The sequence below is a fragment of the Poecile atricapillus genome, chromosome 24, assembly GCF_030490865.1.
Source record: "Poecile atricapillus isolate bPoeAtr1 chromosome 24, bPoeAtr1.hap1, whole genome shotgun sequence".
Taxonomy (NCBI): domain Eukaryota; kingdom Metazoa; phylum Chordata; class Aves; order Passeriformes; family Paridae; genus Poecile; species Poecile atricapillus.
In genome coordinates this window covers 5,562,113-5,578,038 of record NC_081272.1, presented here as the reverse complement: position 1 = coordinate 5,578,038, position 15,926 = coordinate 5,562,113, and the positions used below count along the sequence as shown (strand labels likewise).

The window sequence follows — 15,926 nt, the reverse complement described above, 5'->3', positions numbered from 1 at the left end:
GTCTGAACAAAGCCTTCTCCCTGGAAGCCTTCCTGGGGGATACGGCGCTTCCAGGCAGCTTTAAAAGTCGCCTGTGCCAAATCCAGCGGGGTCGGAAGTCAGCAATCTTCCAGCTTTCTGCCAGCGTAAGCAAAAGCAAATTTGCCTATTGGAGCTGGGATTTGCAGAATGATTCGCTGCAGCGTTTGAATCCCCCACACGCCCCCCCACCCCCGCCGCTTCTGTATCTTTTCTGTTTGTTTGTTTTGGGTTTATCTTTTCAAATATCCCCCAGTTTAACGGTCAGGCTGGTGGCAGCTTCCCCGCAGCTCCGGGGAGGGGCTGATCTGATCTCACTCCCAATCCGGTGACTTTCCAATCAGCCTCTTTCCTTCCTGGCAGCTCGCTTTCCTGCCCTCTCCTTCCAGTTCCTGGCTGTTTGGTTTGGGGTGGTTTTTTTTGGTTGGGTTTGTTTTGGTTTTTTTTTAAATCAAAACAAACTACCGGGTTCAAACTGCTAGTCAGGAACACGCTGAGCAGGAGCCTTTGCTCCTGGCAAGGGCTGTGGAAACTCGCCATGGAGAAACACCTCAGCCACGGAGAACTTGTTTTTAAGTAGCTGGGATGTCTGGACCACAGCAGGGTCTGAACAGTTGGAAATCTGTGTCTCAGAGTTCCGTAAAAGCAAGGACTTCCCTCAAATATATAACCACTGGCAAGAGCTCTGCACAGCTTGTGAGCAGGGAGGATGGCTCTGAAGTCATTTGGATTTACGCTGGCCTCCCCCAGCCTTGTTGGTATCATGATTCCTCATATAAGGCAATGAAAAGTCATTTCTGCCCATCAGCCCATCCTTTTCCAGGAGCTCCAGATGGTTTTGCTCTCTGTCTGTGTCTGCCCTACTGGTAATTCAGGCCTGTCTCACATTAGTTTTTTAGCTGAAACCTTCCCACAATTAGAGTCTGTGCTTCTGCGCTGCAGAGGACGTAGGGCTGAGCTGGCAGAGCGCTGTCTGGGAGATCCGTCCCACACATGAGTCCTGTTCTCTGTTCTCTGTTTCAGTCAAGAGTGTGATTTTTCTAGTGAAATCATCAAAGCAAGACAGTCCCTGCTACAGATGGGCAGCGACAGCCATTTGAAGATGCCTGATACCTGGCTTGTCTCAGACAGGAGTAGTTAATTTCAGTATAATCTTGTTTTACACCAATAGAACATCTCTCCCTTCATCTGGCCATCCTTTCCCAAGGAAAAAGCTCCTTTTCCTCTGGGAGCTCCACACCACAAGTGTCAGGGAAATCTTCATGCCTGCCCAAGAACCACAGCTCAGCAACTCACTGCTCAAGGAAAATGTGACAGACACCCTCAAAGCATCCCTGCTTCTCTTGGAGCAGAGCTGTTTGGCCCTTGCCAAATCAACTTGCTAATTAACAGGGTTTTTGATCCCAGGCAGGAATTTACCACTCTGAGGCCAAACCTAAGTGTAGTCCAAAGCTTCCAGCTGGTCCAAAGCCCTGTGTACTGTGGCGGGACTGTGAAGAGCTGACAAATGCCTGGGGAATGCAATCTCTGGGGAAGGACATCTTGGGCTAAGCAGTAAGGAAGGGTGTATGGCAGGCACAGAATTAATGGAGAAGTTGCACAGGGAAAAGCAGGATTGCTGCAGGGTGTTTAGGAGAGGAGGAAGCTTCATTTGTGCAGGTGATTTACTCCTTCTGTGCCTTCATTCACCCATCAGACAGGGAAGCGGCATCATTATCCCCGCTGTGCCGACAGATCTGGGGTCTTTGCCTACAGCAATCCAGCAGCACCAGCACAGAAATCCTGGTTCCTTGTTCCCATCCCAGCTCCTGGAAGGATCCCAGTAATAATTATCATGCAAACAGGCATTGCTGAGAGAGATGATTTCAGGAATGGTGATAGCTGGGAGACAGTGATGGAGCCACACTTGTCACATGAATAACCACAGTCTGTCCAGTCAGAGCTGACAGTCTAAGGCAAGGCAGCTCCTTCTGTGCTGATTTAAGAGGCTCTTCATAGACACAGCAGATCTTTCTGCTTCACCTCCCCTGCATAATAAGAAGCAGCATCCTTCCTGTTAGTTTATCTGCATTTGGATGGGATAAGAAGCTGGCAGACCCCTCTGGGCATGGGGGAACCCTGGAAGGAAGTGGAGGCTTTTAACTTTCTGCATGAGTGCAGTGAAAATGTGGGTTGTGGTTTCAGTGCCTCCAAACCTGGCACTCAGGAAGGAGTTCCCAGCTGAGTAAATCTTTATGTGATCTTCATAAACATTATCAAGGAGGGACACACAGCGAGGGACAAGGTGCTCCACTGGGATGGATGGATTTAGAGGGGGCTCCTGAGCTTATAGACACCTCTCTCCAACAAGAGATGTTAAAAAGGAAATTGCCCTAGGGTTTTTTAAATAGAAACCTTTTTTTCTGCACAACGCAGCCAGAAGATTCCCCCCATTCCAGGCCCTGGGTGAGGCAGCCATGGCAGCGCTGAGTGAGGGATGCTGAGGAGAAAATGAAAAGCTGAAGGGAGAGTCATAGAATAAGGTGAGTGGGAAGGGTCCCACCAGGATCATTAAGTCCAGCTCCTGGCTCCACACAGGACACCCCAGGAATGCCACTGTGTGCCTGCGAGTGTTGTCCAAAGGGAGATGGGACATTGAGGGAATCGGGGTGCTGAGGGGAGCCATGGACTGAGGGGGGCCGAGTGTCGAGAGAAGCCAGGGCGCTGAAGGGAAATGGGGAGCTGAGGGGACACAGGAGTGTTTAGAGGACATGGGGACACTGAGGGAAGCCAGGGATGCTGATGGAACCGGGATGCTGAGGAGAGTCGGGTCCTGAGGGGAGCCAGGGGCTGAGGGGAGCAATGGCGCTGAGGGGAGCAATGGCGCTGAGGGGAGCCAGGGGCTGAGGGGAGCAATGGCGCTGAGGGGAGCCAGGGCCTGAGGGGTGCAATGGTGGTTAAGGGACCCAGGGGCTGAGGGGCGATGGAGGGGCTGAGGGGTGCAATGGCGCTGAGGGGTGGCAGGGGCTGAGGGGAGTCAGGGGCTGAGGGAAGCAATGGCGCTGAGGGGAGCAGTGGCGCTGAGGGGTGCAATGGCGCTGAGGGGAGCCGGGGGCTGAGAGGAGCCAGGGGCTGAGGGAAGCAATGGCACTGAGGGGAGCCGGGGGCTGAGAGGAGCCAGGGGCTGAGGGGAGCAATGGCGCTGAGGGGAGCCAGGGGCTGAGGGGAGCCGGGCGCTGAGGGGAGCCGGGCGCTGAGGGGTGGCAGGGGCTGAAGGGAGCCAGTGGCTGAGGGGAGCAATGGCGCTGAGGGGAGATGAAGGCGCTGAGGGGAGATGGAGGCGCTGAAGGGAGCTCAGAAGCAGAGCAAAGGCTCAGCTCTACCTCGCTGAGATACTTCAGAGCCACTTACAGGCACCGCAGCCGTGGGACAGGGACACGGACACTGGCGGGCACCGCGGGCTGCGGGGCTGTCCGGGGGCGTTGCCCACAACCGAAATGGCGGCGGCGGCGGCCGCGCCCGGTGCGGGGCGGGGCGGTGCGAGGCGGGGCCGCGCTCACCCGGACCCGGCGCCGCTTTCGTTACAGCGCGGCCGAGGCAGCGCCCGGCGAGACGCGGCGCCCGGAGCCCCCGGACTGATCCGCTGCCTCCAGCTCGGACCCCGCTGCCGGTGACGCCGCCGAGCTAACCTCGCCACCATGGGCTCCGAGCGGGACTCCGAGTCGCCGCGCTCCTCATCCATCCACTCGGCCGCCGCCAAGTGCCCCAAGCCCGGCCGCCGCCGCCGCCTCTCCTTCCAGAGCGTCTTCTCCGCCGCCGCCGCCTCCGCCGCGGGCGGCCGCCGCCGCGCCAAGGCCGAGCCGCCCCCGGCCGCCCCGCCGCCGCCCCCCGCCGCCCCGCCGGCCCCGCCGCCGCCGCCGCCACCGCCGCCGGCCCCCGAGGAGGCTCCGGTGGTCCCGGAGGGCGAGGAGGAGCTGGAATGCCCGCTGTGCCTGGTGCGGCAGCCGGCCGAGAACGCGCCGCGGCTGCTGTCGTGCCCGCACCGGTCGTGCGGGGCCTGCCTGCGGCAGTACCTGCGCATCGAGATCACCGAGTCCCGCGTCAACATCTGCTGCCCCGAGTGCAGCGAGCGCCTCAACCCCGCCGACATCCGCCGCCTGCTCCGCGACTCCCCGCACCTCGTCGCCAAGTACGAGGAGTTCATGCTGCGCCGCTGCCTCGCCGCCGACCCCGACTGCCGCTGGTGTCCGGCCCCCGACTGCGGGTGAGTGCTGCGGGGGACAAGGGGTGGCGGTGCGATGCTTCCACTCCGGCCTGGGACAGCCCGGGAAACGGGGGACCTGCTCGTCTCTCCATCCTGGGACACCTTGGGGAGCGGGGAATCTGCTGGCCCCGTAGGGTGCTGTTCTCTCTATCCTGGGACAGCGTATGGAGGGGGAGACCCCTGTCCCTTCCATCGTGGGACAGCTTGGCTGGGGAAACCTGCAGTTTCCTTAGGATGCTGCCCTGTCTGTCTGTCCTGGGATGTCTTGGGGAAGGTAGATCCCCGCCCTGGAGGGATGCTGGCTGTCCCCAACACGTGCTGGGATAACTGGGTGAAGTGGAAACCACTGTGAGTTGCTGCCTGTCCCCAGCAGGTCCTGCGGATGGCATCCCAGCTGGGATGGCCCTGGGACTCAGTGTCCTGCCCGTCCCCGCGTGGGTCCCAGGACAGCACAGCGAGGGTGGCTCACCCTCAGTAGGGTGCTGGTGCACTTCTGGTCCTACTGTGTCCCGTGAAGAGCCCTCGCTGCAGGGGATCTTTGCTTATCTGCAGTCTGTTCAGGACAGCCGATAAGCTTTGGGTACCAAAATTCCATCTATCCCTATTATCTCTCTTGAGCACCAGGATTTGACCTTGGGGATTGTGAAAACACAGACAAATCGGGTAGGAGTGATATGACTTGAAGGGGGTTTTAGCAGAGCCATCGTTTCCCTAATTTAACAGAAACCTTTTTTTCTGCACAAATGGTAAGTGTGGACTTTCCCAGCTGTGTGTTTCGCTGCCAGTCCTGGGGTCACTGCATGGGGACAACGCTGCAACCTCCAGAAGTGGGGAAGAAGAAACCATAACCAGTCAGTTTTTTCCAGTGAGGACTTGAATACACGGCAGAGAGGAGTGATGTTGACTCACTGTCCGTTGCCCAAGTGAGGAAACGTCTGTCTGTCCAGAAGTCAGCCCAGCCAAGCCTGAGGAATGCGTAGTTTCGGATGTGTTGCTTTCATTTTCTCTTCCTGTTTCTTATAAACGATCAGTTAGGTTTCTGTTTTGGTGTGAGCCAAAGCTGCCTGGAAAAGGGCTTTGTCGGGGAACTTAAAGAGAAGTGCTGTGAAGTTGAGCTGCAACTCAGCTTGGATGGCAATTTTGGGTAGCAAGAACATGAAAGGAAAGTCTGACCTAGTAGTCGGGATGGAAAAGGTGGTGGGAGGATTGTGAAGATTTAATCAGAGCCTCGTAATAGGCATCCTATGCAAATCAGCGAACCTGGCTCAGGTTACCCATTTCACGGCCTCTTGAGCATCCTGTATGAGGGCTTGTTCCTTCAGAGGGTGAAGTTAACAGCGAACAACACCTCTGCTCCTTTCTGAAGCCAAATCAAGTGCAGGCTCTCGGCACTTCAGCAGCGCTGGGGATAAGATCAGGGAGATAGAGCAGACTGTGCTGCCACCGAGGGAATGCCTCTGCCGGTAGCCGGCTAGAGAAAATCCGGTTCCAGCTCACCGAATCTCAGCTCCTTGACTGTTGTGATGTTATCTGTGCCCAGGATAAGGTGTACAAACAGCGACGTCACCCGGGCTGGCTGCTTGGAAGGAGGCAGCTCCAGCGCGGCCCGGAGGGCGTTGTCTCTGTGACAGCCTGAGCCCTTCCTCTGGGGAGGGTTGGGCAGGCTGGTGTCACACACGGCTCCTTCTCTCAGCTAAAGCCTCCTCCCCAGTTAGTCAGCGAGCAGGATGAGCCAGGTGATGTGCTGCTATCCTCCTCCCAGCTGCTCAGAAGAGCAAGAAGCGAGCCCGGGGCAGTTGGAGATGTTGGAGACAGCTCTGGTGGACCAGCGCTGCTGGTGTGTCTGTAGCGCTCGAACAAAGGCTGTTGGAATCAGCCCTCCGGCAGGGAGAGGAATTAATCACCCTATTCATTCTTCCCAGCAGAGCTTGTGTGGCTGTGCTTATGTAAAATCAGGGTATGAATTATTTACAGCGGGCTTTCCCCGCTGTAGTAGTGCCAGAGTACAGGAGCGTAGGGCTGGGGGCACGGCAGAGTGATGCTTGTCACTGATTGTCACCCACCACTGTCACCCGAACTGAAACTCTCCAACAACGTCATTTCCGTGTCAGAATCCTTTATTCTTTGTTCTGGCCAGGATGTGCAGCAGAAATAATTTCATCCACACGTGCCCGGCTTGTGCAGTGAAAATCCTTCCATCCCACCTGGTTCTTTACCAGATTTTTCACATATTTATACATTAAAAACCCCAAAGAAATTCTGTTCATTGGTCTTAATGATCATTATCATTACACAATGATTCGATCTCCTATTGTTTATTGATCCCTTCGATGCTAATTTGGCCTTCATTCTTTGGTTCTCTTATCGATCTTTTCCCAGACCAGATGTCTCCAGCGTCACCAGGGGGTGATGCTTGTTAATGTCCGTTTATCTCTTCTTTCTTCTGGCTCCTCCCAATCTGTTGATGTTCAGCTCACCCGGGCTTTTTAAGAGGAACTTCAATTCCCCTCCACCTGGGCAAAGGCTAACAAAACCCCTGAGTGAAAACAACCACAACAACAAAAAATTGCTAAAAGTTGTATCATTTCCAACACCACCAAGGGAGACAGGCCTGGGTGTCACCCCCACCGAGGTGGTGGCATCAAGGAGCTGCAGGGCTGTGACAGGACCATAAAAACATCCTGCGCCTTCCTCGCATCCTGCAGGGTTTCCTAAATGAAAGATCCTGGCTGTGCTGCCCGAGAGGAGGAGGAGGAGGAGAGCACAACACCGGTGCGTGTTGCCATGGAAACCCTGGTCAATGGATGCGCCATCAATTGCAAAACAAATCATTTTCTGTGTTTGCAGCTTCGGGGTTTTTTTTTCTTTCCCCCCTTGCTACAATCAGGTGGTATTGCTGCCTAGTGTTTGTCACACTGCAGCCTTCCCAAAAGCTTGGGAGAAAAACAGAACCTTTAAAGAGAACGGAGCTGTGTGGGCTGAGATCCGTGAATGGGCAGGAGGAGGGACGGAGGAAACTCGTGCCTGTCCAAGGAGGGGGCTGGAAGAGGAGCTGGGCCATTCCTGGGGTCTCAGGAATTGCTTTGTGGGGAAAACTCAGGGAGGAGAACTCATCTTCCCTTCTTATCTGCTGGGTTTGAGCCTGAAAATGGCCATTTAAGCCAGCAGTGTGTCAAGAGGTCAATGGAAGAGGAGAACCATTGCCCATCCAGGTCCTGCCATCACTATTCCTCGGCATTTCACTTCAAAATCCACTTTCTAGTTGACCTTGACGTGGAGATGTGTTATTTCTTTCCCCACTAGACAGTCCTGGAGCTTCTTTCCCCACAGCTGTGGGCTTGTGCATGATATTTGTCATTTCAGCTCCAGTAATAAAATATAAATGCTGATGATTTTAATTTCTTGAGTGTTTAAAAAAACCCAAAGTTTTGTGTGAGGAGTTAATTTAGAGTGTGGGGTTTCTTAATATATTACACTGAGCTCTCCTAGGCTGCTCTTATGGTTTGAAATAGCAGTGTCACAACACAGCTGGGCAGAGGAAGCTTTCCCTTTCTGTTTTGCCAAGGGCAGGCTGGAGGGTTGAGGACATTTAGTGGGATATTCCTTAAAAAGGTACACAGGAATCAGATTCATCCCTCCCAACCTCCTGGGCCATCTGCATCACAGAATTATCGGATAGGAACACAGTGGTTTGGGTTGGAAAGGACCTTAAAATTCACCCAGTCATGGGCTGGGACACTTCCAGGGATGGGATTTTCCCATGTCTCCTCCTGCTGGGCTCAGGGGCAGGTGTGGGGATGCTCAGGTAGAGCTGCAGTCGTGCCTGCCAGCCCTCAGATGTTGTTTCTTTGGCAATGCTGTCGTAGCCTGGCAGGATGAAGTTGCTCAAACTCCCACGGGATATGAATCATTGTGGTATGACACATTCAGTGGTTCTCACGCTGCTGCCTCGGAGAAGAAGAGGCAAATACAACTCGAGCCACACGAGCTCCAAATATGAAACCTTAAATAGGAGTTATTCTCCTCTGACCACTAGCAAAAATACTGAGGATGAGCAACAAAAATTCCCTTTTGCCATATGGGTGTCGCAGGACTGGGAAGGCACTTCTGGAGTTGCTCATGTCAGCCCCTGCCAATGGAAACAGCCTCATCCTCAGCGACTGTCAGTCAGATTTCTGCAGCACTGCTTGGTGATGCTGCTCAGGCTGCTGGGTACACAGGACACTTCCTTCTGGGAGTGTCACACTGCTGTCACGGTGAGCTGGTTGAGCTTGGCCTCTCTCTCTTGCACAGCTGATTATTTTACTTCAGTTTTGGTTTGTTCCAAAGTTAGGGAATTGTTCTTCACCACTCTTTGGAAAAGGAAGCTCTGTGGAGATCATCAGGAGCTCGCTTGTTGACTTATGGAACTGTTATTCCACTTTTATAGAATCATTCAGCTGATAGAAGTGCCCAGGACAAGTTCAGCTTTCCTGGACTCCCCTGGACCACAAGGCATCCACCCATAGATCTGTGCTAAGGAAATGAGGGATGAAATGAGGGAAGTGTGTGCCTGGAACGAGCAGCCAGAGCCCATCCTGGGAGGAGACAGAAGAAGTTAGCTGGGCACACTGGGCCAGACAAACCTGGCCTGCTTGAATTGCCAGTGAGAACTGCCAGCAGTTACTGAGGAGAGAACAGCTCAGCATCTCCAGCTGCCTGCGTGGAAGGTCCCTGCCCTGAGTAACCCAATTAGCACAGCTTCATTTCAGGAATGTGTCTGGTGTGGAAGCTGCTGTAGCAGTGACCAGGAGTGAGATGGGGGAGCTGGGCTGGTGGCTCTGGATGTCCTGCAAGGACTCTCACTTGGTAACTGCGTGTTTTAATCCCCTGGGCATCTCCTCCCCGCAGGTACGCGGTGATCGCCTACGGCTGTGCCAGCTGCCCCAAGCTGACCTGCGAGAGGGACGGCTGCCAGACAGAGTTCTGCTACCACTGCAAGCAGATATGGCACCCCAACCAAACCTGCGACATGGCCCGGCAGCAGCGGGCACAGACCCTGCGGGTACGGACCAAGCACACCTCGGGCCTCAGCTACGGGCAGGAGTCCGGGCCGGGTATGGATTTACCCATTTTTCATTCAATATCCCAAGCTGGGTATGGATTTACCCATTTTTCATTCAATATCCCAAGCTGGGCATGGATTTACCCCTTTTTCATTCAATATCCCAAGCTGGGTATGGATTTACCCATTTTTTACTAAATATCCCAAGCTGGGAGAGACCCACTAGGCTCCAACTCTCTGCCCCAAGAGTCACACACCCTGATTTTTTTGGTTGCTCGCCTGTTTGTGTGTGCTGAGAAAGAGGCAGCTCTGTGCAAACCTCCTCCTCTCAAAGCCTGTGCCCTGAGTTTCTCCAGCAGCTGTGAAACTCAGAGTCATTTCCCCTCCTCCTGTGTGTTAGAACACATCTGATCTCTTCCAGCAGCACCAAACAAATCAGTGGGTGACGATGTGCTCTGGGTCCTTTTGTGTCACGGCAACTCCCCAGCTCTGCTTGTGGCTCTTTTGATCTTGGATGTTCTTGCTTTTTTGCTGATCTAAACCCTGAACAAGCAGTCACTTTTTTACTGTTGCAGCTTCAAAGTTGTCTGGTGTGGTCGTGAAGAGCAGCATTGATGGCCAGCTGAGTGTGGGGAGCTGTGCTCTGTGCACTGTTAGGTCTTGGCAATGGCAGGTACCAAAAAAATGCCAACCCACAGAACTCCTCCGCTGCCTGGTAGGAGCTGCTGCTGTGTCTGCTGAGTTTGTGTTCCTTAAAAATAACTCTATTGACTCTGGAAGTGGGCAGTGAGGCCATTTTTTAAAGCCCTGCCCTACCCCCTAACAAAATACCTTGTTTTTCCTTCTGTGTGAGGAGTTTAAATATTAATTCACTCAGTGTGGAGCTGTCGTGGGTGGTTCTGGGATGGCTTAGTGGCGTGGCTATGTCCAACATGTCCCAGTTTAGAGAACCCTAAGAATGGACAGCATAGATACTGGCCCAGCCAGCAGAAAAACCCAGTGTATGAGTTTTTCTGTCCTGTTAAAAGAGATCCCTGCCAGGAAAGGGCACTTAGCCACGGGAAGGGAGGTTTTTGAGACAGTGGTTTCTCCTCACCCCGCCGTGCTGGATCCAGCCTGGTGATTAATAAGGTGTGAGCCGGGCTCACAGCTGGATTTCATCTTGCTGAGCTTCTCAGGGGCCAGCAGAGCCCTGAACCACGGCACAGCCATTGCATAACCACCATCAGATGATGCCTGAATTAAGGAAGGGATGAAAGCCCCTTATTCTGCTCTGCCAGCAGCAGGCTCTGGGGCCTGGGCAGCCTCTGCAGCTGTGTGTGGCTGCAGCCCCTGACCCCTTAAAGGCCAGGTTTGGGGTTTCTCCAGTGCCTGTTCTCCCAGTTGTTGTGTTGTTCTTGGCCCATGAATCACCTCCGTGGAGCAATTCAGTAATGGCTTGTTGTGCTGGGCAGGTATGACTTGTTCCCTGTGTTTAAGCATAAATTCTGGAATACATCCCATTCAAGATTAGAAGAAGCTTTTAAAAGTGGCTGTTGTTCCCAGTCCCTGCTGTTGGTGGGGTCTGTCACATCCAAATTATCTCCTCTGAGATAAAATAAACACACACACCACCCCCTGCGAGCGGCAAAGGTGTTCTGCCACACAGAAAACACGGATTTCAATTCCAATCCTTAATGAGAAGGGTTGATTCTCCACTCTGACAGCAGAGATCCCATCTGAATTCCTTGTTTCCTCCCCTCAGCCGATGACATCAAGCCGTGCCCACGCTGCAGCGCTTACATCATCAAGATGAACGATGGCAGCTGCAACCACATGACGTGTGCAGTGTGTGGCTGCGAGTTCTGCTGGCTCTGCATGAAGGAGATCTCGGATCTGCATTACCTCAGGTGAGCAGCACCTGCCTCTCTCAGGCTGCCTGGAGGAGTTCACTGCCCCTGTTGGACTTTCACCTTCTTACTTCAGCAGTATTATATATATTTATTGTTTCTGACCCAAAGGAATGAACTCTCTTCCCACTTTACAGCATTCAGATGCTCTTCCCACACTAAACAAAGCTCCTGATACGATTACTTTTGAGAGCTTTTGGTGTACTGAGTATTAAACATAGACCCAGTAGTGTGATATTCACCTTTTGGGGGAAAAAAAGGACAGAAACCTTATTTGTGTTGTCTACCTGCTTCCTAAGGTTTGGGTTTTATTCATGTGCAAGTTGAACTTGGGGTTCTCAGGAGCTTTTAGGAATTGCTGGAGTGCTAATGTCATTTTTTTTCCCTTCCATGAAGCCCCTCTGGCTGTACATTCTGGGGCAAAAAGCCATGGAGTCGTAAAAAGAAGATTCTCTGGCAGCTGGGCACGTTGATCGGAGCCCCTGTGGGCATTTCCCTCATCGCTGGCATTGCCATTCCTGCCATGGTCATTGGCATCCCTGTGTACGTTGGGAGGAAGGTGAGTGTGGGGGGCAGAAGGCTTTGGGGTGTTCCCTGTGCTGACCAGAAATTCAGAGCTGATAGGAAGGGTGGATCTTGTCATAGAACCCAAATTCACTTTTCTCTTCTATAGCTTCCCTTATCTCCTGGGCTTTGTGTGGGCAGGGTGGGTGGTGGCTGATAGCCCTGGTAGCCTGAAGGGGCTCAAGTCCTCCCAAATGCATTTTGCATTTCTCTTGTGCCTCTGCTTCGACCCATGAGCACCCTGGGGGTCCCTTCTGAGCCCATCAGCCCCACACTTGTGGTTGCTTCTTTTCCTTCAACACAGACCCTCCTGCTAGGTCTGCTCTGTGAGGAGATCTGTGCTCAAAATAAGGTTCTTCAAGGCTTCACTCATCTGGCAAGGCTGTAAAATCACTTCTTAATGTCCTCTAGATGTCTGCTGTTCTCACCTGGTGCTTCTTCTTCCATCAGATTCACAGCAGATACGAGGGGAAGAAAACCTCCAAGCACAAGAGGAACTTGGCCATTACTGGTGGGGTCACCTTGTCTGTCATTGCCTCCCCAGTCATTGCTGCTGTCAGTGTTGGTAAGTGGACTCAGCCCTGTCCCCTCTGCTGGCCCAGTAGCCACTCAGACCAGTGGGTAGCCCAGCCCTGTGCCATGGGGGTGGCCAAAGGGCATTTTGGAGAGTGCAGCTGTGTGTGGGTTTGGGCACAATGCTCTGTCTCACATCCTGATGGGCTCGAGCTGCCCCAGAGCCAGCACAGGGCTTGTCTGGAGCACCACTTGGTGCAGATGGCCACAGCCCATCCTGGAGTCCCTTGTCACACTGCAGCTGTCACCTGCCATGGTTTGGTGGCTGATGTCTCGGGGCTTCAGTGCTCTTGGGGTTCCCTCACTCAGAACAAGGGGCTCCTCCACTGTCTGCAAAACTGTGAACTGTGGGACCTTTAAAAACAACAAAACCATTACTGAGAGAGTCCCTCAAAAACCTTTTCTGTCTGCCCAACACATCTTTAAGCACCTCCTAACCCAGCTCATCCTCCTCTCCAGGAATTGGGGTCCCCATCATGCTGGCCTACGTCTATGGGGTGGTGCCCATCTCGCTGTGCCGGGGTGGTGGCTGTGGGGTCAGCACAGCCAACGGAAAGGGAGTGAAAATCGAGTTTGATGAAGATGATGGACCCATCACAGGTAATAACTGGTGATGGGAAGGGGGTGAAGCAAAATGCTCTCGTTGTTGCCTCTTGTAATGAAATGGTTTGAGGTCCTGATGTCTCCCAAATCTGAGATGAGACATCACAGCCAAGCGCTCCAACCCCTGTGCTCTCCTTCCTCGCAGTGGCCGATGCCTGGAGAGCCCTGAAGAACCCCAGCATTGGAGAGAGCAGCATTGAGGGGCTGACCAGCGTGCTGAGCACCAGTGGCAGCCCCACAGACGGGCTCAGTGTCATCCAGGGCAACTACAGCGAGACCGCCAGCTTCGCTGCCCTGTCCGGGGGCACCCTGAGCGGGGGGGTCCTCTCAGGGAGCAAGGGCAAGTACAGCAGGTAACTGGACTGTGGGAAAAGCAGAGAGGTTCCCAAGGCCTCTTGTGTGGGTTTGAGTGGCTTTATTTTAAGGAACTTTCCAGTTCCAGTTTCCAGGAGTGTGAGTGAAGCTGCTTTGATCCAGGGCTTGTGTCGTGGTATTTTTGTGCCTTGGTCTGTTGTAGAATAAGCAGGTCTGGGAGATCACCCAGGATGATCTGGAACTCAGAGCCACCCAGGGTGGGGAGACACTGGCACAGATTGCCCAGAGAGGTTGTGGGGTCCCCATCCTCAGAGATGTTCCAGGACCAGGTTGGATGGGGCTCTGAGCAGCCTGGTCTAGGGGAAGGTGTCCCTGCTCATGGCAGGGGGTTGGAGCTGGATGATCTTTAAGGTCCTTTCCAACCCAAACCATTCCATGATTCTGTTTCTGGAGTCAGTGCCAGTCTGGTTCTTGCAAGGAGGACAGATCCCTACTGAGCTCCTTGAGACCACAGAGCTGATGCTACAGCTTAATTTGGAACAGCACAGAGCTCCTGCCTGGCCTGCTTAAAGCTATCCAGCCCTGTTATCCCAGCCTGGAGGCTTTGATGCTTTCTGTTCTGCAGGCAGGGTCACAGCTCTCCAAATCAGGAGGTTACACCACAGTTTTCCTCCCAACTTGCCTGTGAGTCAGTTTGCTGGGTAATTAGAGCCACGTGTTGATGTGGCAGCCAGGATGTAATCACAGCTCTGTGCGAGATCCATGGAAATCAGCTCTTCACAGGAATCGTGTGAGTCATGGATGTAAACACGGCTTTACCTTCGTCATGGAAAACAGAATGGATTTACCTAAATGGAGCCAAAAATGAGACTCAATGAGAGCAACCACTGGGGTTAAACTCCTGTCACTCTGAGCTATGCCAGCTCACAGGGATTCTTGCTTTCCTGTGAGGAGCAGGGACAGCTTGGTGCTCCTTGGGTGCATCTAAAGCATTTCTGAGGAATCCTCTTCTTTCTTGCAGGCTGGAGGTCCAGGCAGATGTCCAGAAGGAGATTTTCCCCAAAGACTCGGTCAGTTTGGGGGCCATCAGTGACAACGCCAGCACCCGAGCCATGGCTGGTTCCATCATCAGCTCCTACAACCCTCAGGACAGGTGGGAAGACGTGGAATGCTGGAGAAGAGCGTTGGTGGAGAGTGTCCTGGAAAAATGCACGCTCTGTGAGCGCTGCTGTGGGTGGGATGGCTGTGTTTGCTCCAGGGATCCATCCTGCTCCTAGCTGGGGAGGAGATCTGTGTGGTGTGGAGGCTGGGGAGGGGATCTGCAGCCCTCAGGGGCTCTTCTGGCCATTTGAGGGACTCTGGAGCTCTCCCAGCTCAGCCCCTGGCTCAGCCTGGGGGTGATCTTGGCTCTCTTAGGAGGATTCAAGGAGAGCAGCGAGGCGTGGGGTGATGAGCAGCATCGTGCTTGTGTTTGGGAGGTGTGCTCCTCCCAGTACAGCCCAGTTGAACCCAGTAACTGCTCCCAGTAACGTGAGGGTGCTTGTTCCTGCAGGGAGTGCAATAACATGGAGATCCAGGTGGACATTGAAGCCAAACCCAGTCACTACCAGCTGACCAGTGGCAGCAGCACAGAGGACTCCCTGCACGTCCACACCCAAATGGCAGAGAACGAGGAAGAGGAGGAGGAAGAGGAAGAGGAGGAGGAGGACGGCAAGCAGGAGCAGACGTGCAAACACCAAAGCTGTGAGCAAAAGGACTGCATTGCCAGCCAGACATGGGACATCACCCTGGCCCAGCCCGAGAGCATCCGCAGCGACCTGGAGAGCTCGGACAGCCAGTCGGACGACGTGCCGGACATTACCTCGGACGAGTGCGAGTCCCCCCACTGTCAGACTGCAGCTGGCTGCCCACAGACCCCCAGAGCAAGAGGTGCCCAGAGCCCAAGTGCCCACCTGAGCCACTGTGCCCAAGCCGAGGGCTGCCGGCTGGATGAGATGGTCCAGCTGGAGTGCATCGAAGCCAGAGTGTGACCTGAGCACACTCCCTGTTGCTGCAGCTTCTGGGCCAAGCTTGTGTCCCTGTTGGCTTCTGTTTGCCATCCTCCAGCTGGCTCCCCCAGCCTCACCTCGGGGAGTTGCTGTTTGTTACGTGACAGAAAAAAAAACAAAGAAAAAAAAAAAGAAAGGGAAAAAAAAAAATCCCCCCTCCGCCCTCTTTTTGTTTTAATTTATTGGTTCAGACTCTGTGAGGTGTGTAAGAGTGTAAATATGTACGTGTGTCTGTATGTCTGCAACCATCCTAAGGGACTCTTGGAATAAAGACTCTGGTTGTCATTCCACCTGAATCCAGCTCATCCTTTCCGAAGCTGCAGGGAAATCTTCCAGCTGCCTTGTCCATGTGAATGCTGTTCCCAAAGGCTTGGGAAGAAGAGAGGTCTCTCTTCTCCATCTCCCTGTGCAGCAGGGCTGGGTACAGGTAAAAGGAGGGGAACAATGGGAAAAAAAGGCAAATTTCCAGCACTTGAGGGTGTGTGGGAGCTGAGGATGCTGAGAGCGGTGGCTCAGGTGGGACACTGGGGACCTTTCCCCAGGGCAGTCCCAGGAACCAGCCTTGTCCCTGTTGGACCCCCCAGCCCCTCGGTGTGAGCTGAGCTGGGAGCTCCTCCCAAAGCCACCCC

The 15,926-nt window shown here is 53.9% G+C and overlaps 1 protein-coding gene across 1 annotated transcript; it reads left to right on the top strand.

Moving 5' to 3' along the window:
• The first annotated feature begins 3,559 nt into the window (after positions 1-3,559).
• RNF19B (ring finger protein 19B) lies at positions 3,560-15,587 on the top strand. The gene is made up of 9 exons (XM_058856711.1): positions 3,560-4,261; positions 9,152-9,357; positions 11,050-11,194; positions 11,591-11,753; positions 12,209-12,323; positions 12,791-12,931; positions 13,080-13,287; positions 14,271-14,402; positions 14,802-15,587. The coding sequence occupies exons 1-9, from the start codon at positions 3,696-3,698 to the stop codon at positions 15,277-15,279; spliced, it is 2,154 nt and encodes a 717-aa protein (XP_058712694.1). The 5' UTR covers positions 3,560-3,695; the 3' UTR covers positions 15,280-15,587.
• The last annotated feature ends 339 nt before the right edge of the window (positions 15,588-15,926 follow it).

Coding starts and splice junctions, on each gene's coding strand:
- RNF19B (XM_058856711.1), top strand. CDS start 3,696: ATGGGCTCCGAGCGGGACTCCGAGTCGCCGCGCTCCTCATCCATCCAC. Junction 13,288..14,270: donor AGCAAGGGCAAGTACAGCAG/GTAACTGGACTG, acceptor TCTTTCTTGCAG/GCTGGAGGTCCAGGCAGATG. Junction 14,403..14,801: donor TCCTACAACCCTCAGGACAG/GTGGGAAGACGT, acceptor TTGTTCCTGCAG/GGAGTGCAATAACATGGAGA.